Here is a 27,380-nt window from a genome sequence, read left to right on the forward strand (position 1 = left end):
AGGGTTTTGAAAATATTTACCAGAGCTCAGCTCCAGACAGCTCTGGCTGAATTTAAGCCCTGGATCACTCGATAATCACCCTGTTCTGTTCACTCCCTCTGAAGCACCTGGCATTGGCCACTGTTGGCAGACAGGACCCAGGGCTGGTTGGACCATTGGGCTGCCCCAGTCTGGCTGTTCTTATGTTCTTATGCTCTTGCACAGAGACTGCATGGCCTCCGAAGGAGGCTGTCTCCTACTAGCAGGGCACCAATGTCCTTGAGAGCACTTATACGTACTTGCAAGGTGCCCTCCCTGTCACAGCTGGTGCCAGAGGCTGGCAGGAAGGGAGGCCTTCCTGGTGTGCTGTGGTGCAAAGACCCAAGCAGGGCCAGGAGCTGTCCTTGCCTCCCAGGAGTGGCACTTGCATGCAGAACCAGCACATGGCTCACTGCAGCTTAATCACATTCTTGCTCTGGGAGCCACCAGCTGGTGTCGGAAGCAGCCCTGGCTCGGCTGCGCCCACAGCCCGTGCTGGGATGAACGAGTTCTGCCTGGCTCAGCGAGTCCTGACAAACTTCAGAAAACCAAACAACTGCTCTGGGCTACAGTCCAGCCTATTGCAACACTCAGCCCTGCCCAGGGGCTGTCTTCCGTCTAGGGAAAGGTACAGAGCAGCTACCCAGCCAGGCCTGCTACCAGCATATGCTCACTCCTCACAGCGCAAGAGGGATCTGGGCAGAGCACTGTGGGGGTCCCTGCTGCTGCTGTGGGCCATTGCAGACTTGGCTCCACACAAACCCAGGTGACCGGGGGGAGGGGGCGGAGGGGGGCGGGGAGACACTCTGAGTCCTTTGGCTCAGCCCCCACAGATCCAAGCAGGGGTGAGGCTATTGCCACAGAAGGGACGGTGGTTATGACTGTTGGACAGGCTGGGCGCAGGGCTGGTGCCAGACAACTCCATGAATAACAGACATGACTAGACTGTGGCTCAGGAGTGAAATCCCCACCCCAGCTACACTGTGGTTACGCAGAACCCAGGGGGAGCTGCCAGGAAACTCAGGCCACTCTGAGGGCGGCCGCCTACCCAGCACCCCCACTGCTCCCTGTCACCCAAAGGCAAGCAGCCAGTGACTGTGTGTGTGTGGGTGTGTGTCTGGGGCCCTGCCTGCCTGCCTCGATCTCCTCCGAGGCTGTCCTTAGGGACCCTTCCAAACACTGCTCCCTGGGTCAGTCTGAGGCAGGCTCTGTCCCTTGGGACACATCCCACCCCACATGCATGGCCTCATGCATCCTGCCCCCAGCACCCATTCCCGGCCCGTGGCCCAGCCCAGCAGGGGAACGGCCTGTCTCTGGTGTCAGTGCCTTGGCATGCAGGGACCTGCCTCGGACGCCCTGCTCTGGTGGTGTAATGCACAAAGGGGGTTGGTTCTCCTCCTGTCTCTGGGGCAAGGGGGGGCTGGAAGCCGGGACTCTTGAGTTCTAGCCCTGGCCCTGGCAGGGGAGCGGGTCTAGTGGTTGCCGGGAGGAGGAGGGAGCCAGGACTCCTGGGTTCTATTCCGGACCTGCCACAGTGTGAGTTTGGGGCACGACTCTTCCGCGCGGTGCACGTGGGGCCAGACCCCCGCCCCATGCGGGGCTGAAGGAGAATTTAACCTGCCAGGGGCACTTTCAAAAGGGAGAGACGCGGGGGGCGCCGGGCTCGGGCTCGGGCAGGCACCGCCCTGTTCCCCGTCCGGGCGGTGCCAGCTGCGGGCCCGCCCCGTGCGGGCGGCGGCGGCGGGGAGCCGGGAGTCCGGGACCGGGCGCTGCGCTCTCGCCATGCTGCCCGCGGCCGTCAGGAAGTGGCTGCACCGGCCCAAGGTGAGACCAGGAACCCCAGTTCCCCCTGCCAGAGCCCCCCTTTCCCACCCCCACCCGCCGGGACTCCCCTCTGCCCCCCGGGGGGGCTGCCAGAGCCCCCCTTTCCCACCCCCACCCGCCGGGACTCCCCTCTGCCCCCCGGGGGGGCTGCCAGAGCCCCCCTTTCCCACCCCCACCCGCCGGGACTCCCCTCTGCCCCCGGGGGGGCTGCCAGAGCCCCCCTTTCCCACCCCCATCCGCCGGGACTCCCCTCTGCCCCCCGGGGGGGCTGCCAGAGACCCTCTGTTCCACTCCCCGGGAATCCCATTTGTCTCCCAGGGGGGCTGCCAGAGACCCCCAAGTCCCACCCCCAACTGCCGGGACTCCCCTCTGCCCCCCGGGGGGGCTGCCAGAGCCCCCCTTTCCCACCCCCACCCGCCGGGACTCCCCTCTGCCCCCGGGGGGGCTGCCAGAGCCCCCCTTTCCCACCCCCATCCGCCGGGACTCCCCTCTGCCCCCGGGGGGGCTGCCAGAGTCCCCCTTTCCCACCCCACCCGCCGGGACTCCCCTCGGCCCCCGGGGGGGCGGCCAGAGCCCCCTTTCCCACCCCCACCCGCCGGGACTCCCCTCTGCCCCGGGGGGGCTGCCAGAGCCCCCCTTTCCCACCCCATCCGCCGGGACTCCCCTCTGCCCCCGGGGGGCTGCCAGAGCCCCCCTTTCCCACCCCCACCCGCCGGGACTCCCCTCTGCCCCCGGGGGGGCTGCCAGAGCCCCCCTTTCCCACCCCCACCCGCCGGGACTCCCCTCTGCCCCCCGGGGGGGCTGCCAGAGCCCCCCTTTCCCACCCCCACCCGCCGGGACTCCCCTCTGCCCCCGGGGGGGCTGCCAGAGCCCCCCTTTCCCACCCCCATCCGCCGGGACTCCCCTCTGCCCCCGGGGGGGCTGCCAGAGACCCTCTGTTCCACTCCCCGGGAATCCCATTTGTCTCCCAGGGGGGCTGCCAGAGACCCCCAAGTCCCACCCCAACTGCCGGGACTCCCCTCTGCCCCCCGGGGGGCTGCCAGAGCCCCCCTTTCCCACCCCCACCCGCCGGACTCCCCTCTGCCCCCGGGGGGCTGCCAGAGCCCCCCTTTCCCACCCCCATCCGCCGGGACTCCCCTCTGCCCCCGGGGGGGCTGCCAGAGTCCCCCTTCCCACCCCCACCCGCCGGGACTCCCCTCTGCCCCCGGGGGGGCTGCCAGAGCCCCCCTTTCCCACCCCCATCCGCCGGGACTCCCCTCTGCCCCCGGGGGGGCTGCCAGAGTCCCCCTTTCCCACCCCCATCCGCCGGGACTCCCCTCTGCCCCCCGGGGGGGCTGCCAGAGTCCCCCGTTCCCACCCCACCCGCCGGGACTCCCCTCTGCCCCCCGGGGGGGCTGCCAGAGCCCCCCTTTCCCACCCCCACCCGCCGGGACTCCCCCTCTGCCCCCCGGGGGGGCTGCCAGAGCCCCCCTTTCCCATCCCCCACCCGCCGGGACTCCCCTCTGCCCCCGGGGGGGCTGCCAGAGCCCCCTTTCCACCCCCATCCGCCGGGACTCCCCTCTGCCCCCCGGGGGGCTGCCAGAGACCCTCTGTTCCACTCCCCGGGAATCCCATTTGTCTCCCAGGGGGGCTGCCAGAGACCCCCAAGTCCCACCCCCAACTGCCGGGACTCCCCTCTGCCCCCCGGGGGGGCTGCCAGAGCCCCCCTTTCCCACCCCCACCCGCCGGGACTCCCCTCTGCCCCCGGGGGGGGCTGCCAGAGCCCCCCTTTCCCACCCCCATCCGCCGGGACTCCCCTCTGCCCCCGGGGGGGGCTGCCAGAGTCCCCCTTTCCCACCCCCACCCGCCGGGACTCCCCTCTGCCCCCGGGGGGGCTGCCAGAGCCCCCCTTTCCCACCCCCACCCGCCGGGACTCCCCTCTGCCCCCGGGGGGCTGCCAGAGCCCCCTTTCCCACCCCCACCCGCCGGGACTCCCCTCTGCCCCCGGGGGGGCTGCCAGAGCCCCCCTTTCCCCCCCCCACCCGCCGGGACTCCCCTCTGCCCCCGGGGGGGCTGCCAGAGTCCCCCTTTCCCACCCCCACCCGCCGGGACTCCCCTCTGCCCCCCGGGGGGGCTGCCAGAGCCCCCCTTTCCCACCCCCACCCGCCGGGACTCCCCTCTGCCCCCCGGGGGGGCTGCCAGAGCCCCCCTTTCCCACCCCCACCCGCCGGGACTCCCCTCTGCCCCCCGGGGGGGCTGCCAGAGCCCCCCTTTCCCACCCCCACCCGCCGGGACTCCCCTCTGCCCCCCGGGGGGGCTGCCAGAGCCCCCCTTTCCCACCCCACCCGCCGGGACTCCCCTCTGCCCCCCGGGGGGCTGCCAGAGCCCCCCTTTCCCACCCCCACCCGCCGGGACTCCCCTCTCCCCCCGGGGGGGCTGCCAGAGACCCCCCGTCCCACCCCCACCCGCCGGGACTCCCCTCTGCCCCCCGGGGGGGCTGCCAGAGACCCCCCGTCCCACCCCCACCCGCCGGGACTCCCCTCTGCCCCCGGGGGGGGCTGCCAGAGCCCTCCCGTCCCACCCCCACCCGCCGGGACTCCCCTCTGCCCCCGGGGGGGCTGCCAGAGCCCCCCTTTCCCACCCCCACCCGCCGGGACTCCCCTCTGCCCCCCGGGGGGGCTGCCAGAGCCCCCCATCCCACCCCCACCCGCCGGGACTCCCCTCTGCCCCCCGGGGGGGGCTGCCAGAGCCCCCCGTCCCACCCCCACCCGGCGGGACTCCCCTCTGCCCCCCGGGGGGGCTGCCAGAGACCCCCTGTCCCACCCCCACCCGCCGGGATGCCCCTCTGCCCCCCTGTCCCACTCCACTCACCGGGACTCTCCTCTGCCCCCCAGGGGGGCTGCCAGAGACCCCCTGTCCTATCCCCACCTGCCGAGACTCCCCTCTGCCCCCCAGGCGGGCTGCCAGAGACCCTCTGTTCCACTCCCCGGGAATCCCATTTGCCTCCCAGGGGGGCTGCCAGAGACCCCCAAGTCCCACCCCCACCCGCCGGGACTCCCCTCTGCCCCCCGGGGGGGCTGCCAGAGCCCCCCTTTCCCACCCCCACCCGCCGGTACTCCCCTCCGCCCCCCGGGGGGGCTGCCAGAGCCCCCCTTTCCCACCCCCACCCGCCGGGACTCCCCTCTGCCCCCCGGGGGGGCTGCCAGAGACCCCCCGTCCCACCCCCACCCGCCGGGACTCCCCTCTGCCCCCCGGGGGGGCTGCCAGAGACCCCCCGTCCCACCCCCACCCGCCGGGACTCCCCTCTGCCCCCGGGGGGGGCTGCCAGAGCCCTCCCGTCCCACCCCCACCCGCCGGGACTCCCCTCTGCCCCCCGGGGGGGCTGCCAGAGCCCCCCTTTCCCACCCCCACCCGCCGGGACTCCCCTCTGCCCCCCGGGGGGGGCTGCCAGAGCCCCCCCATCCCACCCCCACCCGCCGGGACTCCCCTCTGCCCCCCGGGGGGGGCTGCCAGAGCCCCCCCCGTCCCACCCCCACCCGGCGGGACTCCCCTCTGCCCCCCGGGGGGGCTGCCAGAGCCCCCCCGTCCCACCCCCACCCGGCGGGACTCCCCTCTGCCCCCTGGGGGGGCTGCCAGAGACCCCCTGTCCCACCCCCACCCGCCGGGATGCCCCTCTGCCCCCCTGTCCCACTCCACTCACCGGGACTCTCCTCTGCCCCCCAGGGGGGCTGCCAGAGACCCCCTGTCCTATCCCCACCTGCCGAGACTCCCCTCTGCCCCCCAGGCGGGCTGCCAGAGACCCTCTGTTCCACTCCCCGGGAATCCCATTTGTCTCCCGGGGGGCTGCCAGAGACCCCCAAGTCCCACCCCCAACTGCCGGGACTCCCCTCTGCCCCCCAGGGGGGCTGCCAGAGACCCTCGTCTCACCCCCACCCTCCGGGAGTCCTCTCTGCCCCCCCCGGGGTGGCTGTCAGTGACCTAGGCACCTAGGCTGTCCCTGCACCTGGCACTGCCGAGGAACCTGTCCGCTTGCTCTGGGTGCTGCCGTCCAGCCTCTCCCCCTGCCTGGAGCTCCGGGCAGCCCCCCCCGTGCAGGGCAGAGAGGGTGGAAGTGTCCCATCGACTCCTGGGGCCTGGCCCCTGTGTGTGCCCTGGGACACCCCTGGCCTGCCTAGCTCTGTACGCGCCCTGCAGCTCCTTCCCTCCGTCCCGAGAGGAGGGGCTTAGGCTGTGGGGTGGCTCCGAACAGTTCCCGCTCCAGGGGCTGGACAGCATCCACGGGGTCTGGCCGGTGTGAGAACCAACCCACTCTTGCTGCCCCTGCTGCTCTGCCAGCAGGGCTGGGCCCCGGGCCTGGGCTGGGCCAAAGCTGTGGGGAAGTCGGGTACAAGAGCATGTCTCCGAGGTGACTAAGGCGGGTGGGGGAGGGCCATGGCCACAGCCTACACATGCCTGAAGGGTGTAAACAGGCAGGAGCTGTATACAGGAGTCTCAGGCCTTCGACTCCGGGTGAAGGGACCGGCTTAAAAAAGGCAACATGCGGGCGGGGGGTTCTCTTCCCCCATCCAGGAAGGGGAACGGGACGGGGTGGGGCCTGGCGCTCAGGGTGCTGACACCTAGACTGGAACAGGACCAAGCAAGGCCCAGAAGGGAAGATCCCTGTCTTGGCCCTGAGGCCCGGCGCGGTGGGTGACCCACCGCCAGGAGCTGCGTCTCTCTCTGCGGGGAGGCTGGGGGAAGGAACAGGAGGGCACAGCCAACCTAGCTGAGAGCCAGGCGCTGCCACTTCAACTTTCCCTGGAGTAAAGCTACAGGGAAGCCCCAGGCTGGGATTCCCCATGGCCAGCCCCAGGTGGGCCCTGTGTGCTTACGCCAAAGAGTCTGGGTGACTGGGAAGCGTCTGTTGCCTGCAGCAGAGGGGCTGGAGGCAGGGTGTGTCCACGGGCAGCTTGGCCGGTGGATCCAGGCCGTGCTGTGGGCTGATGTTAGACACTGCCAAGGAAAGGCAACAGACTGCCCGCTGCAAGGTGCCCTCCTGAGGGCGGGAGGGGTGGCTTCCGGGTGAAGGGAAGAGCTGCAGGTGGCTAGTGGCCACTGTCCAGGCTTCTCTCAGCTTTTCCCCACGGGGGACGGGGGCTGCGTTGCTAGCAGGCTGCAGCAGGCTGTTTGCCTTCTCCAGAGTGATGCTTTGGGGCCCACAGGGGCTCTCTTGCTGTCCCTGATCAGTCTAACCGGCACCTCCCAGAGTGACTCCTGTGGTCTGCGGCTCTCTGCCACACGGGGCGAAGCAGGATGGGGATGCCGCCCCTTGCCCAGCTGGCAGCGTTACAGTAGGTTTGGGGGCTTTGGAGAGGCGAGGTGGTCCCGCGCAAGAGGTACAGGAGTGAGGATCTTAGCGCCAGGTGACCCCATTGTGTGCACGGCCCCGGGAGCCGTGTGTGTGTAATGGGGAAAGAGGAGCTGCAGGACTCTGTTCTCCTGTCCACGCCGTGGTCCCTGGATACCTTGAGGGGGGCAATGCATCACCCCAGTGGCAGCATGTGGACACACGCTCTGCTTCCAGCCACTCTACAAGGCTTCTGGTCCCAGGACTTTAAAGGGACAGCAGCCTGGTCTTTCCGCAAGTCTGACTGATTGCCCTGGGCCCGTCTTCCGCTCTCCCCACACCTAGCTTTACCCTCCCTTGTGCTTCATGCTCTGTACAAGGCCCAGGCTTTAAGGGACACACCCCAGGCCAGGGGCTGACTGACCACTAGCCCTCACTATTCCCGAGGGCACCGTCACCCTGTCACAAAGGCTGCCTTCTCACACTCTTGTACTTGGTGTGATATGTGCACACACGTCCAGCCCCACCCCTACTGGGATCCAGCTTGAGCTCATTAATCCTGTTCTACACCTGGGGAAACTGAGGTAGAGACTTGCACAGTCCACAGTGGGGGGGTTTGGGTGGAGCCAAAATGAGAGCTCCAGGATTCCTGGATCCCATTCCTGTGCCTGGTCCACTCGCTCTAGCTGCCTCTGCACAATCCAGTTCAGCTGCTGTGTGCTTAGCTAATTGTGGAGAGGCTTGGATTGAGGAAGTGTGTGAAAGGCCGGGTGTGCTGCAGGGGTGTGTGCTGCTAACCTGCTCCGTGGCTGAGACTCTTTGGCCTCTTACCTGGTTAGCTCCATCATGCCTGCCTGGGGTTTGTGTGACCTCATGACCCTAGGCGGGGGCCTGCTGTGGCCCTGACTTCACTGCTGAATAGCTCTGCCCAGCTGTGGCTGTTCACAAGCACGTGCACTGGCTGGGCGCGTGCCATGGCCTGAGGGACAGAGCACCTCGCTACGGTTTATAGGTGAGCCTGCAGCCCTCCTGCTGCCAGTCCTGCCCCAAACCCCGCTGCAGGCACAACCTCTGCTCCCCACTGCAGCACCCCCTGCTGGTCATGGGTGGCCCTGAAAAAATTTCACTCCAGAGCACGAGCTCCTGCTGGGCTCGGGGGGATGGACGGGCGGACGGACGGACGGATCAATGCTCCTGGGAGCGTCAGTGACAGTTGGGATCTGTTGTGCTGTCCTCAGGGCAGGGGGCTCCTGGCTCCTCTGGCAGCAGAAGAGCGGCAGGAATTCTCCAGGCACACCCCAACCCCCTCCCCCTCTGGAGGATTCGCTGGTTCTGGCTGGCACCCATGCTGGGAACCCGGCTGTCCTGTCTGCTTTGGGCCTGCTGTGGCCAGGAGTGGCTTGGAGCACGTGTGTATTCTGCTCTCCTGGGCCCACAGACCTTGGAAGAAGGCCGACAGGCCCAAGAGCCCTAGGGGGCTGTTTGTCACGGCCTGGGACATATTCACCCCAGGGCCAGGTGGGGGCTAGGGGCTGCTCTGAACTCAGCCTCCTGCTGATGGAACAGCCGCGGCCTGGCCTGCAGCTTTGCACTCAGCTCTGCTGACCCAAGGCTGCCTAGAGATGATCTTTGCATCACAGGTTTCCTTGGGAGCAGTCTGGGGGGCGAGATCCCGACCGAGGATAGTAGCTGGATGCTCCTGGCCAGGCCTGTTGGCAATAATGGGGCCACTGGACAGTCCATGTTGCACCAGACTGTATCTAGCTGTTAGGACAGGGTATTGGGAGCCAGGATTCCTGGGTTCTGTCCCCGGCTCTGGGGGAACATGGATGAGTCGCTGCCCCTTGTCTCTGGCTGGCACACTGAGCGAAGGGCCGGGAGCGCCTTTTGACAAGCGGGTTCTGTGGTGCTCTTGCCGTACCCATCCCCACGCCATGACCTAGTTCCCCAGTAACGGGGAGGGAAATGAGGGGCCAAAGGACACGGTGCCCCTTGGGAATTTCTGGCTTGAGGCCCATGACTGGTTCACCGGAACATGCTGCCGCTGATGCTGCTCTCTGGCCTGAGGAGAGCCAAGCTCGCCCCATGCCCCCAGCTCTGCATCGCCTCTGGGGCTTACGTGCTTGGGTGCAGTGCCCAGAGTACCCCCCCTCCCCAGGACCCACACGGCCTGTCCCTGAAGCTCTTCCTACCCATGGGGGGGCCCGGGGAACAGGACACAGTCCTGGCCCCTCGCACGATGGGCTGGGAGGAGGCAGGTGCTGTCCGTCCTTCCTGCCTGTGCCCCTCCTCCGCTCACTGCCCTGCCCAGACACCCCCACTCTGGCCACATGGTGCATGTCATACTGGCTCCATGCGAGCTCTTGGGGCCGAACAGGAGCGCGTCAGCCGAGCAGGACAGGGCTCTGGAGCTGGGACCGTCCCCTTCCCCCTCCAGCAGCCAAGGCTCCCCGCAGTGCCTCCTGCTGGGGGAGGCTGGAGCCACAGCGTTGTGCTCCTCGGGGTGCCGCAGTGACTGACAGAGACTCCCCTTCTCCCTGTGTCTCTCGCCAGAGATCCGACCCCAGGCTGCTGTCCCAATTCTTCTACGCCGATGAGAGGGTGACCCGCGTGGTGATGGAAATAAATGGCCTGGATGTGGAGACGGACCCTCAGCAATACTTGGTGCTGCTAAACCAGCTGCACCTCAGCCAGGTACCCTGTGAGCCAGGGCCCTGCCCCCTACATGAGGCCCAAGGAGCGTGCGCGTGCCCTGCCCTCAGCTGGTGTAGCGGGCTCTGCTGCTGTCCAGGGTGGGAGCGCAGGGAGGGCTGGGATTTCAGGGCTGGGGCCCTGGCCCTGGTGGAGGAGCTAGGAGAGATGGTGCATGCTCTGTCCCGCGCTGCATGGCTCGGCAGGGACCCGCCAGCGACCAGCATCCCTTATGTGTGGGACAGTAATCTCAACAGACACCTCCTGCTCCCCTGCCCAGGCTCACCTGCTGACCCTCATCGAGCAGCTCATGAATGAGTGCATCCCCAAGGAGAGGCACTGCCGTGACTACCTCGCCAAGTTCCCGGAGGAGCTCCTGGTGGACAATCTGGGGAACCACGTGCTGTTTGCAGCTGAGGTCAGCCTGCGGTGATTCCTGGGGAGCAGTCTGGGAGTTCCTACCCCAGTCCTTATAGGAAATGCACTTCCTGGTGCTGTCTGGACCCTCAGAACCCCCTTTTGGGGGGCGCAGGAAGGGTGCCAGGATTCTTTGTACTGTCTCCCTCATGCTAGACTGGATTGCACCCAGGAGAGCCAGGGGCTAAAAACACCTGCTCTCCCCAGATACCTTGAGGGGAGGTGCCATGCAAGTGCCTCCCCCCACACCCAGCTGTCCAGCCCTGGGCTCCGCCCAAGTGGACCACATGCCGTGTCCAACTCCGAGGAGGTCGCCTGGCCCCTGGGCCCGTGCTGAGCCCACGACTCCGGTCACATGCTCTCGGGGTGGTGGGATTCGGCTAGGTGGGCAGGGGAGGGGCTGCGCTGGGCTGGCTCCATGAGCGGCTCGTGTGGTCTCCACAGTGTCTAGTGGCAGGCACCGTCCTGGAGTTGGAGGAAGCGGACGGGCTGCAGCTGCGTCCCCTGGCCAAGAACCTGGTGTGCAGCTTGCAGCTGGTGCGGAAAGTGCTGCGGGAGCAAAGCCTGAGCCAGGCCAGCCCCTGCTCGGAGCCCGTGCGTATGGCGCTGATCCGGTTTGACACGCTCTTCGCTGAATTTGAACTCAGGTACGTGCCAGGCGCAGAACTCAGCCTGGCTGCAGAGGCCAGGTGCAAGCATTGGGGCAGGGTGGGCCAGCAGCCTCCGCCACCTCCCCGGCCATTTCCCAGCAGCCCAGAGAGCGCCAGGCTGAGCGTGGTGGGTGCAGAATGCCGGTAGCCGCTCGTCCTTCGTAGTGTGGGGGGCTGTGTCATAGGGCATCCTACCGGGACAAGCCACTCTGGAGAGGGCCAAGCAGAGCTAGATCTGCTGTCAGGAGCCCCCTGGGCACAATCTGGGCCCCTTGCTCCAGGCCAGAGTGTTCCATGGTGCTCCGCTGGGTGCCCTGGGAAGCAGGACAGGGCTGGGATTCATGGCTGGCCTGTCTCTTGTAGCTACGTGTCCTTGCTAGTCTCGGTGAAGTCCCCGGAGGAGCTCTACAAGCAGCAGGAGATCGTGGTGCTCTTTTGTGAGACAGTGGCGAGGTGAGGGGCTGTGTGGCTGGCAGGGCACTCTGAGGGGAGAGGCCCTGGGCAAGAATTGCTAATTCCCCCCCCTCCTACTTTGGGGTGTAGTTCCCCTGCAGCTTATGCAGAGGCTGCTGGATTCACCTGTGGTGAATGGGAGCTGAATGCCATTCAATACAGGAGTGGGGACACCCCAGCTCCCCACTCCTTGGTGGGCAGGGAGCTCTCACCTGCACCACTCCATGAGCCAGCTGGGCGCTGAGCAGCTGGAGCGTCCCCCTGGCCGTTCCTGGAAGCAGTGTGCTTGGACTGCCACAACGTGAGGCAGAGACTGTCCCCGGCCCCCCGGCTGCTGCCTTGGGGTCATGCTCACAGAGCATTCCTGGGGCGCCCCCAGCAAGCCTGCTGGGAAACCAGAGGGTGACAGGTTCACTGGGTCCCCCAGCCCGCCTGTCGGGCCTAGCTTAAAGCAACAGCTGCTGCTCTTTGGCACGAAGCCCGTGGTCCCAGACTGTCTCAAGCCCCCTGCCTCTGCCCTCCCTGAGCAGAGCCCTGAAACTTGGCTACCTGAGCCAGGACATGATTGACGGGTGCGAGCCGCTGCTGATGTTCACCATCCCCCGCCTGGCCATCATCAGGTGAGTGGGCAGCTCCGTGCTGGAGGGCTGAGGCCGCACAAGCCAGGGTGGTGTGGAGCCAGGCATCCCCCGAAGCACTGGGCTTCCGGAGCTGTGGCCCAGGAGTTCCCCGGGGTGGGGCAGTGGCTGCCTGACTCCAAGCTGCCCCAGCTCCTCTGCCCTGGGCTGGTTCCTGCTCTCCCCCCGGTGGGCACCAGGCAGTGCAGCTGCACCGGGACAGGGGCACTTCCTTGCCCTGCTGCTGCAGAAGGGTCACTGGCCTGTGGGCGCCTGGAGCTGAGCCCCTCTCCCCGTTAGCTCAGCTGCCCCAGGTGTGTCCCTAGGGGACCTGGAACCGCTTCCCAAAGACAGGGCTTGCACCACCCCTTGCCCCTTCCAGCCACTCGCTGACCCTTTGGCTGCGCCTCTGGCCTGGGCACTGACCAGCGGCTGGTGGGAGGCTGGTGCCCTCCGGTTTGGAGCCCCAGACCGAGAGCCAGGGTTTGCTTTGAGACAGGGCTGGGAGGGGGCAGCCCAGGGCAGAGCTGATGGGGCTGCACCCTCTCCCTGCATGCAGTGGGCTCCTCATCTATCCCGAGGGGCCTCTGAGCCTGGAACGGACACCTGAGGAGATGTCCAGGGTCTTCAGCCCATTTCACAGCGTGCTGAAAAAAATCAGGTAGGTGCACTGGGCGGTGGGGAGCAGCCTTGGGTAGGGGAGCGCCATGGGGTGGAGGAGGGCTGGGCGGTGGGGAGCAGCCTTGGTTGGGGGAGCGCCGTGGGGTGGAGGAGGGCTGGGGAGGGGGAGCGCCGTGGGGAGGGGGAGGGCTGGGCAGTGGGGAGGGGGAGCACCATGGGGCAGGGGAGGGCTGGGCAGTGGGGAGCACAGGGGCTCAAGGGGGTTTATAAAGCTGGTGTGCGGTGTCCTTTGGCAGCACGACCCCTGGCCCGGCACAGACTGCCTCGCCGGTGCGCTCCTGGCACTGGTGCCTGGAGGGGCTCAGCTCAAGCTGCTGTGGGGCCCCAGGTGCCCTGTGGCATGGAGCTGCCCTTGCTCCCCTCCTGCCCGGCCCGGCCCCCCAGCTGTGGGAGGACAGAGGGAGGCCCAGCCTGGGAAGGTCTCATGCCCGTCTCCGGCAGGGACCTGCTGCGGGTGCTCTCAGAGGAGGAGCTCGCCCTGCTGGAGAAGAGCCTGTGTGCTGCCGAATCGGAGGGTCCTTGCAGCGCAGCCGGTCCTGAGCCCAGGGGCGAAGCGGCTCTGGACACAAGTCGCCCTGTCCCCTGGAGCTCCCCGCAGCCCGCCCCCAACTGCTCTCTGCACCCCCCAGCTGCTGTGGGAGCCCAGCGTACGGCGGCCTGCAGCCATGGAACAGCTGGAGCCCCAGGGACTGCGAGTGGAGCTCCACGAAAGAGCAAGGAGGAGGCAAAGGAGCCAGTGCCTCCTGGCTCTGACCCTCTCCCCGAAAGGCCCCTGAACGTGAGGACTAGTGACGTGGATGCGGCCTGCACCGGGTCAGCCTCGTCGGGCCTGTGGACACCTGCTAAGGCTGTGCGCCAGGGGGTTCCTGGCACAGTCGGCAATGCCAGCAGGGACATGCGGCTGCAGATGTACTCAGCCATGCCCGAGGGAGCAGGGCACACTGACAGCATGGGGCCTCCATGGCACAGAGGCCAGCAGTCGTGGGCATGCTCCACAGACCATGGCCAGCTGGCACTAGTGGCTTCTAGGCCCCAGGAGCCGACTCTGCCAGGAGGATGCATGGAGGCCCGTGCCTGCCTGCAGAATGGGTGGGTGAGGCCTCTCCCTCCACTCCTGCCTGGCGACAGCAGCGGGTAAGTGGTGATGAATGATAGGGCTCTGGAGCAGATACCCATGCCAGGGGCCCCAGCGAGCAGTTCCCTGGGGCAAACTGGTGCCTCCTCTAGGCCAAGCCTCGGAGCCCACGTAGCTGCGAGTCACCTGAGGCAACCAAACCCAGTTCTGGTGTCTGAGCTAGGGGCCAGTGCCGGGGGTCAGGGGTGAAGAAGGCAGGGAAGGCCCTGCTGTCGGATTAGATGGGGGCTTGTCTGGGGGGCAGGGAAGGGGGACCAGCCTGTGCCCTCTTGTGTAACTGGCTCCTCTCTTCTGAGCAGGTCCCTGGGGCAGCAGCCAGGCAGTGCCCAGGGCAGAGTGCTCCCCAGGGCTGTTCTGCCCGGTGCACGCTCAGAGCTCCGCTCCTGTTACAGCAGCACCCAGGACATGATCCACACGCTCTTCGTCTGCATCTCTGGTACGTGCTCTGCACAGCGGGCCGGGAGAGAACTCCGGCCTCCTGCGCTATCCCACACTGCAGTGGGGGAGCTGGGGACCAGGGCACGGGGCTGTCCTGGGCTCGCTGCGGGCAGTGGGGTGCCCTGTGAGGGGAGCGTGTGCCAGGCGCACAGAAAGCTGCTTCTAGTCAGCTCTTGCCATGGGGCAGCAATGGCTCTTGCCAGCAGGTGTGACTGCAGGAGGTGCGTCCTCCAGGTGCTTCCCCATGGCGGGCAGCTGGGAGCAGCTCATCGGAGGGCACTGTCCCACCACCTGCTGGGCCCCCGCAAGGGGACAGAGGGAGCCGCAGCAGCCTGGAGCTAGCTGGGCCCATAGGAACTGGAGCGGTTCTGGAACAGGGCAGGGGGAGGCAGGGGCATGCACTCATGCTCCCAGCCGCTGGGCACAAGCGGACACTGCAGGCCGAGTGCCGGCACTGGTGTGGTGCCTGTGCCCAGCCTGCCCAGCCCAGGACAGAGCCCGAAGGTTACGCTGCCGAAAACAGCGGCTCCGCCTACATGTCCAGCCAGGCACTGCCTCCCACCGCTAGGCTTAAGCCTGAGCTTTGCTGCGGGATCTGCAGTCTCTGCAGGCTGCATCCTCGGCCAGAGCCCCGAGGTGGGGCTCTGTGGGCCTGGAGGAGCTGAGCTCTGCAAGCACCTCGCTGACGTCCCTATATAGTCCATTGTCGTCTAGGGGACGCTGGTGTCTCCGTAGGTCACTCCATGCTGAGCGTGGGGCTAAACCCCCCTGAACTGCCTGCAGACACAGTGATGGCCAGCCCCAGACCGAGTCATTAGTGCAGCATCCTTTGGCGTTGTCTGAATCTCACCCTGCGGGCCAAGCCACCAGCACTCTGGCAGAGCCCCTCTTGGGGGGCAGCTGCAGGCCCCTTGGCCCTGACTCTGCTGCTCTCTCTTGGGCAGGGGTGGCAGACCAGCTGCAGACCAACTTTGCCAGTGACCTGCGGAGCATCCTGAAGACGGTGTTCCACATCGTGACGTCCCAGCCCGAGGCTCCGGTGGGGACAGATACGGGCCGTGAGTGATCCTCCTGCTCTGTCAGCTGCAGTCTCTCGGGAGGGGGTGGCTGTGGGGCTGGCCCAGAAGATGCTCCTCCCATCAGTCTTGTCTGTCATTCGCTGGTTAGTGGCAGTGCCAAGCAGGGAGCCCCTTGCATGATGCTGGCTCCCAAATCTGCCCCTGGGGAGGGTCCAGGGCTGGGGAGGCGCAATGGCCATGCACACAGCTTAGGCAGCACCCCATACAAAGAACACCCCACGCTGTGGTACTGATGGGGCAGAGCAATTGGAGCATGTGGCTGGCATCTAAAGCTGCTGGACTGTCTGGGAGCCGATGTGCAGCACCAGCACACACACTGCGGGCTACAAGCAGCATCGCCTGTGACTCTCAGCTAGCCAGCGCCGTTCACGGGGTGCAGTAGATCCCACCCCTGCCACCAGTTGTCATGGAGTGTGGGGGAGTCCGGGGCCTGCACCCCTCTTCCTGGGATTCACTGTGACTCTCAGCCAGCCAGTAAAACGGAAGGTTTATTGGACAATAGGAACACAGACTAAAACAGAGCTTGTGGGTACAACCAGCACCCCTCAGTCAAGTCCTTCTGGGGGGGGCAGGGAGCTTAGACCCCAGCCCTGGGGTTCCCTGCGTTCCACCACCCAGCACCAAACTGAAACCAACCCCCGCCCCCCAGTAGGCTCTCTCCTGCAGCCTTTGTCCACATTCCCAAGGCAGAGGTGTTGCCTCCTGGCTCAGGTGACAGGCTCTCAGGTCTCCCATCCCCAGTGAAACTCCCCTGCCACATTCCCAGGTCAACACTCCCCCCTCCTTGCTGTGTCCCATCTCTCCCCCCTTCGAGACTGAACTGAGCAGGGTCACTCTGACCAGTGACCTGGAGAAGTTCAGGGCCCCCTTTCCGCATCCGCTCTCATGTTGGCACTTCCCTTCACATGGACCACGTCCATGTCATAGTCCTTTAGGAGCAGGCTCCACCTCAGGAGTTTGGCGTTGGCTCCTTTCATCTGGTGCAGCCAGGTCAGGGGAGAGTGGTCGGTGTACACGGTGAAGTGTCGCCTGAAGAGATCTGGCTCTAGTTTCTTGAGGACCCACACCATGGCCAGCCACTCCTTCTCGATGGCCGCGTAGTGTTGCTCCCGGGGTAGCAACTTCTTGCTCAGGTACACAATGGGGTGTCTCTCCCCCTTTTCATCCTCCTGCATTAACACCACCCCCAGTCCCGTGTCTGAGGGGTCGGTGAACACCATAAAGAGCTTGTCAAAGTCTGGGTTTGCCAGAACTGGGCCACTGACCAAAGCCTCCTTCAGCTCCCGGAAAGCCTCCTGGCACTGCTCGGTCCAAACCACCTTGTCTGGCTTCCCCTTCTTGCATAGCTCGGTGATGGGGGTGGCTATGGCACTAAAGCAGGGCACAAACCTTCGATAGTATCCTGCCAACCCAATAAAGGCCTGGACCTGCTTTTTGGTGTGGGGAGCGGGCCAGTCTCTGATCACCTCCACCTTAGCTGGTTCCGGCTTTAGGCGGCCGCTCCCCACCTGATGGCCCAGGTCAGATACTTCAGCCATCCCCACCTTGCACTTCTCAGCTTTTATGGTCAGCCCAGCTTCCTGGAGTCAGTCCAGCACTTGTCTAACCTGGGACACGTGGTCCTCCCAGGTCTGGCTAAAGACACAGATGTCATCAATATACGCCACGGCAAAACTCTCCATCCCTCTCAGTAGCGGATCCACCAGGCGCTAGAAGGTGGCCGGTGCTCCCTTGAGGCCGAAAGGCAGGAACTCATAGAGCCTCAGAGGGGTGATAAAGGCCGATTTCAGCCGGGCATCTGCATCCAGCGGCACTTGCCAGTAGCCCTTTGTAAGGTCCATGGTGGTAAGGTATCGAGCTCCACCCAGCTTGTCTAGGAGCTCATCAGGCCTGGGCATGGGGTTGGCATCAGATACAGTGATGGCACTGAGCTTCCGATAGTCCACACAGAACCGGATCGACCCGTCCCTTTTGGGGACCAGCACCACTGGCGAGGCCCAAGGGCTGGCAGATGGCTGGATCACCCCCAAAGCCAGCATGTCCCGGATCTCTTTTTCCAGGTCCTGAGCCGTTTTCCCTGTGACTCGGAAGGGGGAGCATCTTATCAGCGGGTGCAACCCTGTCTGCACCCCGTGGACAGTCAGATTAGTGAGTCCAGGCTGGTTGGAAAACAGCTGTCGGTACGGATGCAGCACCCCCCGATCTCAGCTTGCTGGGCAGGGGTTAGCTGATCCGAGAGGGGAATTGTTTCCAGGGGTGAACCAGCTCTGGTCCCAGGGAATAGATCTACTAAAGGGTCATCTCCCTGCTCCTCCCAATGTCTACACACGGCCAACACCACATTCCCCCTGGCATAATATGGCTTCACCACATTCACATGGTACACCCGGCGGTGGTGTGCCCGGTTTGACAGCTCCACCACATAGTTTACCTCATTTAGCTGCTTGACAATCTTGAAAGGGCCCTCCCAGGCGGCCTGTAATTTGTTCTTTCTCATGGGGATGAGAACCATCACCGGATCCCCGGTGGCGTAGGCGCGGGCCCGCGCCGTGCGGTCACACCAGACCTTCTGCTTCTGGGCTCTGGCCAGATTCTCTCTGGCCAGGCCCGTGAGTTCAGCAAGTCTCTCTCGGAAGATCAGGACATACTCCACCACTGACTCTCCATCGGGAGTGGCCTTCCCCTCCCATTCGTCTCTCATCAGGTCCAGGGGACCCCTCACCCTCCTTCCATATAACAGTTCGAAAGGTGAAAATCCGGTAGACTCCTGGGGGTACCTCCCTGTACGCGAACAGCAGGTGCAGTAAGTACTTGTCCCAGTCCTGCGGGTGCTGGTTCATAAAGGTTTTCAGCATCATCTTTAGCGTCCCATTGAGCCTCTCCACCAGTCCATTGGACTGGGGGTGATACGCTGAGGCCCAGTTGGGCCGGAGCCCACATTTCTCCCACAAGCACCGGAGCAGGGCCGACATGAAGCTGGATCCTTGGTCTGTCAAGACTTCCTTGGGGAACCCCACTCAGCTGAAAATGGTCAGCAGCGCATCTGCCACGGTGTCTGCTTCAGTGGAAGCTCAGGGCACTGCCTTGGGGTAGTGGGTGGCAAAAATCTACCACCACCAGGATGTATTTCTTCCCCGACCGGGTCGTCTTGCTGAGAGGCCCCACTATGTCCATGGCCACCTTCTGGAAAGGTTCCTCTATGATGGGCAAAGGTTTCAAAGCCGCTTTCCCCTTGTCCCGGGCTTTCCCCACCCTCTGACAGAGGTCGCAGGATCGGCAATACTGCCGGACAGTGGTAAAGACCCCAGGCCAGTAAAATTTCTGTAGCAGCCTTGGCCGGGTGCACCGGATTCCCTGGTGTCCTGAGAGGGGGATGTCATGGGCCAGGTACAGGAGCTTGCGGCGACACTTCTGGGGTACCACCAGCTGCCTCCTGACCCCACAGGACTCCACTTCCCCTGGGGGAGCCCATTCTCGGTACAGGAACCCCTCCTCCCACAGGAACCTCTCCCGGCAACCTCTCCTCATGGTCCATTCCACACTGAGGTCGGCCAGGTCCCTGAGCTTCCGCCAGGAGGGATCTTTCTGCAACTCGGCCTGGAACTCAGCGACTGGGGAAGGGATGGGGCCCAGTTCCCTCTCATTGGCCGGGTCTGAGGCCACAGTCTCTCTGAGCCGTGCCCCTCGGTGCTCCCTCCCCACGAGGGTAGGGTCCTGCACCTCCGGTGTGGTACCCTCCCCAAGGTCGGGGTGCAATGCCCCTTGCCGTCTCTGGCTACGGGTCACAACCAGGGCAGTCTGAGGGTTGCTTGGCCAGTCCTCTAGGTCCCCCCCATCAAAACCTCAGTGGGCAATTGGTGGTGCACCCCCATGTCCTTGGGCCCTCCTTGGCCCCCCATTTCAGGTGTACCCTCGCCACGGGCACCTTGAATGGGGTCCTGCCCACCCCGTCAGGGTCAGGTAGGTGTTGGGCACCACCCGATCTGGGGCCAACGTCACCTCCGTGCCCATATCCCAGTATCCATTGACCTTCCTCCCATCCACCTCCAGGGGAACAAGGCCCTCTCTCTGGAGAGACAGCCCCACGCCCACCCTGTAAACCGAGCACCCTGAGTCCAGAGCCTCCAGCCCTCTGGCGGAGCTGGCCGGGGGTATTCTTCCCTCCTGATCAGGTGGTAAGCTGGCAGCCCCCCCCTTGCCTGGACCGTCTGCCCCTCGTCCAGCTGGGTCCCTACCCAGTTAATCCTGGATAGGTTGGGTCTGCTCAGTCTGTCCCTGAGCCTGGGGCACTGGGTCCGTACGTGGCCTCTCTGACCACAGTGATAGCAGCTCAGGTCACGTTGGTCCCCTGGAGCGGGTCGGATGGTCCTGATGCCAGGCGTTCCCCTTGGGAGGGGGTTCTCCATATTTCCCCACTGGGAGGTCCCATGGTGACTTTTTCTCTCTCTCTCTCTCTCTCTCTCTCTCTCTGCATCGTGGGGGGCCTGTTCTTTTGGGACTCCTCCCTGCTACCCCCGACTGACTATTCACAAACTCATCGGCCAGCTGCCATGCGTGCTGGGGGTTCTCTAGCTTTTTGTCCACCAACCATAGCCTCTGGTCGGAAGGGCACTGTTCATACAGTTGCTCCAGTATAATTAGGTCAAGCAGGTCTCTTTAGCTTGGGCCCCAACTGTCCACTTGTGGGCATATCCCTGCATTCGGTTGACCAGTTGTAGGTATGTGACCTCAGGGGTTTTACGCTGACTCTGGAACCTTTTCCGGTACATCTTGGGGGTCAGCCCAAACTCATGGAGCAGGGCCTTTTTGAACAGTTCGCAGTCCCCTGCCTCCGCCCCTGTCATTTGGTTGTACAACTCCACGGCTTTGGGGTCCAGTAAGGGGGTGAGAAACTGGAGCCTCTCTGTAGTGTCAACTCTGTGCATCTCGCAGGCATTCTCAAAGGCGGTCAGGAAGCTATCTATGTCCTCCCCCTCCTTACGCTGGGCCAGGAAGCACTTATCAAAGTTCCTTGCAGTCTTGGGTCCCCCCTCACTCACTGCAGCTGGGGCCCCACTGCTCCTCAGCCTGGCCAGCTCCAGCTCATGCTGTCTCTGCTTCTCTTCATGATGCCTTTGTTTCTCCTTCTCCTCCTGCTCATGCTGACGTTGCTTCTCCTCATGCTGACGCTGCTTTTCATGATCCTCCAGCTCCCTCATTTTCATCTCCCTCTCCCATTCCAGCCGCCTTTGCTCCAGGGATGGGGAGCTCCGCCGGGAGGATCCCCTGCTAGCTGCCGGGGTCAGGGTGTCCTCGGTATTCGCTGGGCTTCCCCCAACTCCTCCCCCAGGCATAGGTAGGAAGGGTCTCGGGATGTCCTCGGCAGCAGTCTGACCCCTCCCAGCCCGGTCAGGCCCCAGGGCCCACGCTGCATCCACCGGGCAGCTTCCCTCAGGGACAGGGCTCAGGTCATCCAAGCGATCCCTCTCCTCCAACTGGGCAATCAGCTGTTCCTTGGTGGACCTCCCAATGTGCAGCCCCCTCTGCCTGCACAGCTCCACCAGGTCGCTCTTAAGGCGTTTAGCAAACATCTCCCTGCTGGCCACTCGCAGGCCTGGGCAGCTTTCCATGGTTTCCAGGGAGAGCCCCTAGGGTGCCAGCCCTTCTCAAGGTCACCACCTCTTTTTGCCAGAGTTGAGCTGCAGACTCCTCCACCCCTGGGACCACTCGCTGCAATCCCCCGGGGGACCCTGTTACTGCAAAAGTCCTTCTCTCTGGTCACACACTCCCAGGGGTTAAGCATCCCCTGAAACCATCTCTCTCTGAATCTTCAGCACGCCTGGTCCTCGTCAATCCCCCTTGGTTTTACTGTTCCCCAGTCACTTACTGCAGGAAGCGCCGTTCACAGGGTGCAGTAGATCCCACCTCTGCCACCAGTTGTCACGGAGTGTGGGGGAGTCCAGGGCCTGCACCCCTCTTCCTGGGATTCACTGTGACTCTCAGCCAGCCAGTAAAACGGAAGGTTTATTGGACAATAGGAACACAGTCTACAACAGAGCTTGGGGGTACAACCAGGACCCCTCAGTCAAGTCCTTCTGGGGGGGAGGGAGCTTAGACCCTAGCCTTGGGGTTCCCTGCATTCCACCACCCAGCACCAAACTGAAAACAAAACACCTCCAGCAGGCTCCCTCCTCCAGCCTTTGTCCAGTTTTCCAGGCAGAGGTGTTACCTCCCCCATCCCTCTCCTGGCTCAGGTGACAGGCTCTCAGGTCTCCCATCCCCAGTGAAACTCCCCTGCCACATTCGCAGGTCAACACTCCCCCCTCCCTGCTGCGTCACACCCAGCCCCTTTGCCCATGGGCCTGTCTGTGGGGTGTGCGCCTGCTGGCAAGCTGCTGGATTGCGAAGCAGGGAGCTGAGCAGCAGAAACCAGCCCCTCCCTGCTGCGAACAGCTCCTGTGTGCGTGGTGCTAACGCTTCCCCTTGCACCCCAGAGGAGGAAGAAGTGCGAGAAGCTTCCCCCTTGGCAGACTGTGCTCTGTGCTCCAGCCACAGGGAGGGGAACAGGATCAGGAACGGAGATGGTAAGAGGGGTAGGGTGTGACTGGGGTCCCTGCTGGCCCCTAATAGTTGACTAAATAAACTCTTCCTTGGTCCCTGCTGTCAGCACCATGGCCCCACGCAAGGCCTGATCCCACCCTGGCCTCCTGTTCCAGACAGTTCCAGTTTCCATGAGCAGCTCTTGGGTTGCTGGATCAGGGCACAGGGGCCCACTGTGATCACCAAGTCAGCCCTCCGGTGTGAGACAGGGCAGAGGCCCCCACAGCAATTCCTGGCTGCCTAGAGCGGCTGGTAGGAGAACAGCTGGGGTGGGTTTACATATTCCAGTGAGGACAGAGCCACCACAGCCCTAGGTAGTAGCTGTGCCAGTGGCTAGTTACCTGCGGGTCCCCAATTGCTCCCCCTCCCACTGCTCCCTCATCCTCCCCGCAGACTGACCTCATTTGCACCCTGTAGAACCAGCCCAAGCCCGTCCCTGTCAGGGGACATGGCCCTTAACGCCCCCTCAACATAGCAACCACCAGGCACCAGCATCTGCTTGCCACCCCCGCCCCCCCCAGCTCCCCTCCTGCACCTCTGCCCGCATGGCTACCCCAGTCCTTCCCCGAGTGCACCTGCTCTTTCCAGTCAGATCCCAGGTTCTGTTAAGGTCACCTCAGACAGGCCAGCAGGTCCACCCCTCCCCTGGCAAACCCCTTCTCCTGCCCCCAGGGACCCGCCTTGGGTCGCTTCTCCTTGAGCTTTTATTGCCCCCCAGGTGCTGCCCTGCCCTCTTAATTGGCCAAGCCGAGAGCACCTGTTCCAGCCTGGGGCCAGCCCCTGGGATGCCCTCACTGTGAAAGGTATCGAACTCTTGGAGCAGGCCCTCGCTCTCCAGCATGCCTGCCCAGAGCTGGGAGGGGAGCCAGGCTGTGTCGGTGGGCAAGTGGCTGTGTCCTGTGCAGTGAGGAGCAAGCCAGCTGGGGAGGCGCTCGGGCGTTCCAGGGATGGGGACTGTCGGTGCCTGGCTGGCCATCGCTGTGTGAGCCGCTCTGCCTGCCCCCTGCTCTGGGGTGGCACTTGCTGCTGGCATGCAGCAGGATTTGATTTCTTTGTGCGCCTCCTTGGGGCCCGGCTCGTCTCACCAGCCACCCTCCTCCTGTCCCTCCGCAGGCACCTCCAGGCTGCCGCCGTGGGTGCCGGATGGCACATGTAGCCAGTGCACATCGTGTCGGGCACCCTTCTCCATGGTCCGCCGACGGCACCACTGCCGCAGCTGTGGGAAGGTAGGAAGCCGGGGGGGGGTAGGAAGCCGGGGGGGGGCAGGAAGCTCTGCGCCCTACAAGCCTGTGTTGGGGGCTCCTGCCAGGGGGATGCTTGTGGTGCAGTGAGGAGGGGGTAAATGAAGCCCCATTTGACTGTGGCGGCTGCTCCTGGGCAGCTCAGAGTGGCTCCTCCCCAGCCTCTGAGTGGGTGGTGGGGCCCATGCTGGGAAGGGCTGTGTGGATTGGCTGATGCAGGAACAGGCAAGTGCTCCCAGCTGCTGCCCTTGGGCGCACTGGGTGCCCCTGCCTGGGTGGTCCTGCAGTGGGCCAGAGCTGGATTCCCATGTGGCGCCCCTCACTCATGGCTCAGTTTCTTTCCCTGACAGATCTTCTGCTCTCGCTGCTCCCAGCACACGGCGCCGCTCCCTCACTATGGCCTCCTGAAGCCAGTGCGTGTCTGCATTCACTGCTACACCATGCACCTCCCTGCCAGGCCCCCGACCCCCAGCCACCGCTGAGCTGCTCTCGGCTGTGTGCATTGGCAGCCCCAATGGCGTGGATCATCGCACATCCTTTGTCTCGGAAAGCTACCAAAGACTGCTCAGGACTTCTGGCAGCCTGCACCACCTATAGAGGGCCGGGACACTGCACAGACCTTGGGGGGAGCTCCCGGAAGGGCTCTCACTACTTCTTGCAATGGGGTTTTTAGCTTTAAGTCAAGGAATCCCTGTCTGAGCTGGAGGGTGGGCTGTGGAGACAGCAGAACCTCATGTGCACCCTCCCTGGATCTGAGCCAGCCAGCTGCACTCCAGCTGCTATCTCGGTAGGAAAGGGAGGGCCCACAGGGATGGTGCCTGGATTTCTGGGCACTGCACTCCAGCCACTCCTGCTCACTCTGACCACAGCAGCTCCCACTGGCAACAGAACTGGCTCCATGGTGACCCAGCCGGACTTGCCTGACGTGCTCCTCCCTGTTCCTAGTTAGAGGCGTTGGGACAGGCAGGGTCTGCTTCCTGAAGTGACTGCAGAGAACCCAGCCTCGTACTGGCCACCTGGCCATGAGCTTTGCCCAGTGGGGGCCTGGTGCCCCAGCCTCTTGTGCCACTCACCCAAACAAAGCCGGATGGATTCAGGAGCTCAGTTCGTGTCCCAAGGAAGCTCTGGGGCCATGGGTCTGGGCTTGCATGGCAGGGTACTAAGTGCTGGCCCTGGTGACAGTGGCAAGCCTCCCCTGCAGCACCAAGGCAGGATGGGGGCCTAGGAACAGGGGGAGGACTTCTCCTCTCTTCTCTCCATCCCCGCCCGCCCCATGCTGTGGGAAAGGTGCATTGTCCTACTCGCTGAACAGCTCAGATCAGCCACTGGGACTGGGGCCAGCCCATCCTTGCACACGCTGTTTAAAGCAGGGCTGGGAAAACCTCAGTGTTGTGTCTCGAGTGCTGCCCAGCCTTCCTGGGGGCAAGAGGGGCTCTGGGTGCTGCAGGGTCTGGCATGAGCAGTGACTAAACCTGGAGCGCCTAGACTCTGCCCAGCTGAGGCAGCAGCTAACAGGCACAGAGCAGAATGGGGTGCAGGTAGCTGCCCCTGTGGAGTAGAGAGGGAGCGGCTGCCGTTGGAGACTCCGCACCCCAGTGAACATAGGGGCCTGGCTGGCCCAATGGGGTGGTCCTGCCCACTGACATTTGTCAGCGTGGGCTGTACCTTGGCTCTGGGAGAGGGGGGCTGCAGGTGACTCCTGAGCTGTTCCTTGTCTCCTGCTAGTGTGAGGGGGCAGAGTTTCTCTTCCTCTTTCCAACCAGGGTCTCAAAGTGCTCACACTTTCCTCTCCCAAGACCTGGGGTGGGATAGGCACCTCTGTCCTTGCATGGTTCTGCTGCTGAGCGGGCTGGAGGGGCGGACCGTGGCTCTGAGCTCCTGGCTGGGCTCGGGAAGCTGCAGCTGTTCTAGGCCCAGGCTGTAGCCTGCACCTGGGTAGGGCTGGTAGAAAGCTCTGCCAGGAAGAACAAGCCCTAGACTAGATGAAGGCTAGCGCCCTGTGGAAGAGTGGCTGCAGCCATGGCTGGGCACCTCCTGTGGCTGGCACGGTGCAGCAGGCCCTTCCTCAGGCCAGCTCCCATTCAGTCCCACACCTGCCAGCGTAGAGCCTAGTAAACAAAACGCAAACCAACAGCTCTCTTTGGCCCTGTCTGCAGCTCTGCAGTCCCCCGCTCCTGGTGCTTGCTGATGGGCTGGCCTGTGACCCTGACCATGAGGGGCAACCAAGCTTTTATTAAAAAAGTGCATCCAAGCACCCAGCTAGGCTGGAACGTAGGACAACGATTCTGTGTGTAACGTGCATACTTAAGAAGCAACGGCAAAAGTTATGTTTTGTTTCAGTGGCTCTTGTCCCTTTAAAGATGGGCAGGTGGTGGGAGCTGGTTATCTGCATCCATGAATGGCACAGGTTGTGCACAAGCAAAATGAAGCAGGTGGTGGTTTTCAAGTAATGCAGTAAACTAGGAACATTAGCTGCAGTTGTACAGTTAGGAGTAAGCCCTGAACTGTGGAGTCAGGTGACTGTGGAGAATAGGGGGGGCATTATTACAACTTGTTTTCAGGATCCAAGTTTGCAGCCCAGAAAAAGGGGGGTGGTGGCTGAATGCAGCACCCCTCAGTTCCCTGGGGGGGCAGGCAGCACAGCCATGCAGAGGGGGCCATGGCCGGCTGGCTCTGGGAGGAAGCCAGGCACAGGTAAGCCCAGAAAACATCCTTATGCCGCATGCTTGTAGGTCTGGGACTTGGCCCTGCGGGACGACTTTACAAAGGGGGGCCAGGTGTGGGTCTGGCTCAGGAATGCAGGACCCTAGAGCTGTACGGTCCCGCTCAGCAGGGGTGGCAGCAGCCTGGCTCCAAACGCAGGTGGTCACCAGTTGTCTGGATTTCAAATAGAAAGTCTAGTTACCACAGGCTGGGGGAGGCACCGCGTCTGTAACCCTTGCCAGCTGTGGGCCTAGGCTGGGTGGGCTTTGCCCCCCACCCCTAATTTCTGCAAACACTGAGCAGGGCTTGCTCCGCTCAGCCTGTGCGGGGGAGGGAAGAGGGGCTCTGTCCTTCCCATGCTGTGCTGCCTGCCTCAGCCCCGGGATGCTGTGTCCCGTCTCCTGGTGCCCACAGGCATGTCCTTCTACCTGTGCTGCCCTGCTGCTGTACAGCAGCAAGTGCTTGGGGGGTGGGGGACAGGCCAGGCCAGGGGACAATGGGGAGAGGAAAGGGGATGGGCAGGGGGAGTTGCCACCTGGCCAGGTTTTGGCTTCTATGCCCAGGTGCCATTTAGGGTGGCCAGGGGTCCAGTTTCTGGCCATCAACCTGCACCAGGCCCTGCTCAGCCTGGGCATCTCCTACCTGCAGGTGCCAGGTGGGCTCCTTGGGGGATCCAGCGAGAGAGGAAGCATGTGGGGCAGGACCTTGGTGCAAAAGGGTGGGACCTCAGCAGTTCAATTATTGGCAAGGTCACACTGGGCCTGGCCTGTGGGGTTTGCGCAGCAGGTGCCGTCTGGGCTGGCCCAGGCTTGGCTCTGGGTTCTCCCATGCAGCGGCCAGGCTCGGGACAGGTGTCAGTTAGGAGGGGCACGTGGCTGCCCCATGCCACCTGCTGGAGCTAGAGGTGCCGGGGGCCCTGCTCTGCCTGGCTGGGGGCTAGCCCTGAGCTCCCCTCGCCTGCACAGAGCAGAAGGATCCAGTGAGCAGAGGGCTCCTGTTACACCCTCTGTGCTGGCCCAGCTGCGCAGCAGGGTGAGCCCTCAGGGAGCTGGGCTTCTCCCTGCCCAGCACATGGGGGCAGAGCCCGCTGAGTGGCACTGATGAGCTGTGAAGCTCAGGAGGGCTTGGATTCAGAAGGCTCCTAGACATGGCCCAGCGTGAGGGTAGGGCAGTGCTGGGAGGCTAAGCTGTCCGCTCCCAGCAGCCCAGCCTGGTGCCTCCATGCTGGAGGACAAGGTACAGACGGTGTGGAGGTTGGACAGGCTCAGGTGTGAGCAGCTGCTCTCTGCTCCCAGCAGCCAGGGAATCAGGGCCAAGAGCATGGACTCCTCCAGGCTCACACACAAGCACCAACCAAAGTCAATGAACCCCAGGGCTGGGCCAGGGCCACCCCTTGCTGCAGCTGTGCTGGTAACACCACTCAGCTATGGCTGCTGGTGAATCCTCTGCCCCGCACCCTGAGCCGGGGCAGAGAGGCCCATGCCCTGCTCCCAGGGAGGCTTCTTTACTCTTCACCCCAGAATCCCACAGTGGCTTCCATGCATCTGCA

The 27,380-nt window shown here is 64.2% G+C and overlaps 1 protein-coding gene across 4 annotated transcripts; it reads left to right on the forward strand.

Annotated features, from left to right (window-relative positions):
- The first annotated feature begins 1,491 nt into the window (after positions 1–1,491).
- On the forward strand, positions 1,492–25,479 carry LOC119859919 (lateral signaling target protein 2 homolog). 4 transcript variants are annotated; one of them, XM_043491499.1, is made up of 13 exons: positions 1,492–1,842; positions 9,701–9,841; positions 10,119–10,256; positions 10,700–10,902; positions 11,269–11,358; positions 11,889–11,978; positions 12,535–12,636; positions 13,098–13,790; positions 14,088–14,227; positions 15,174–15,287; positions 21,782–21,871; positions 23,001–23,113; positions 25,285–25,479. In XM_043491499.1, exons 1-13 carry the CDS (start codon positions 1,801–1,803, stop codon positions 25,363–25,365), a joined length of 2,037 nt encoding a protein of 678 aa, XP_043347434.1. In that variant the 5' UTR covers positions 1,492–1,800; the 3' UTR covers positions 25,366–25,479. The 4 variants fall into 4 exon arrangements, with proteins under 4 accessions (XP_043347434.1, XP_043347433.1, XP_038268698.1 ...); XM_043491498.1 differs by having other exon boundaries at positions 1,494–1,842; positions 23,479–25,479; XM_038412770.2 differs by having other exon boundaries at positions 1,494–1,842; positions 14,091–14,227; positions 23,479–25,479.
- Positions 25,480–27,380: the final 1,901 nt, after the last annotated feature.

This window comes from Dermochelys coriacea, chromosome 8 (assembly GCF_009764565.3).
Source record: "Dermochelys coriacea isolate rDerCor1 chromosome 8, rDerCor1.pri.v4, whole genome shotgun sequence".
NCBI lineage: Eukaryota > Metazoa > Chordata > Testudines > Dermochelyidae > Dermochelys > Dermochelys coriacea.

What these genes read in the sequence shown, in the direction of transcription:
- LOC119859919 (XM_043491498.1), top strand. Translation starts at nt 1,801, where the DNA reads ATGCTGCCCGCGGCCGTCAGGAAGTGGCTGCACCGGCCCAAG. An exon ending in ACGTGCTGTTTGCAGCTGAG is followed by an intron (nt 10,257 to 10,699) that starts GTCAGCCTGCGG and finishes TGGTCTCCACAG; the next exon opens with TGTCTAGTGGCAGGCACCGT. An exon ending in AGCGTGCTGAAAAAAATCAG is followed by an intron (nt 12,637 to 13,097) that starts GTAGGTGCACTG and finishes CGTCTCCGGCAG; the next exon opens with GGACCTGCTGCGGGTGCTCT.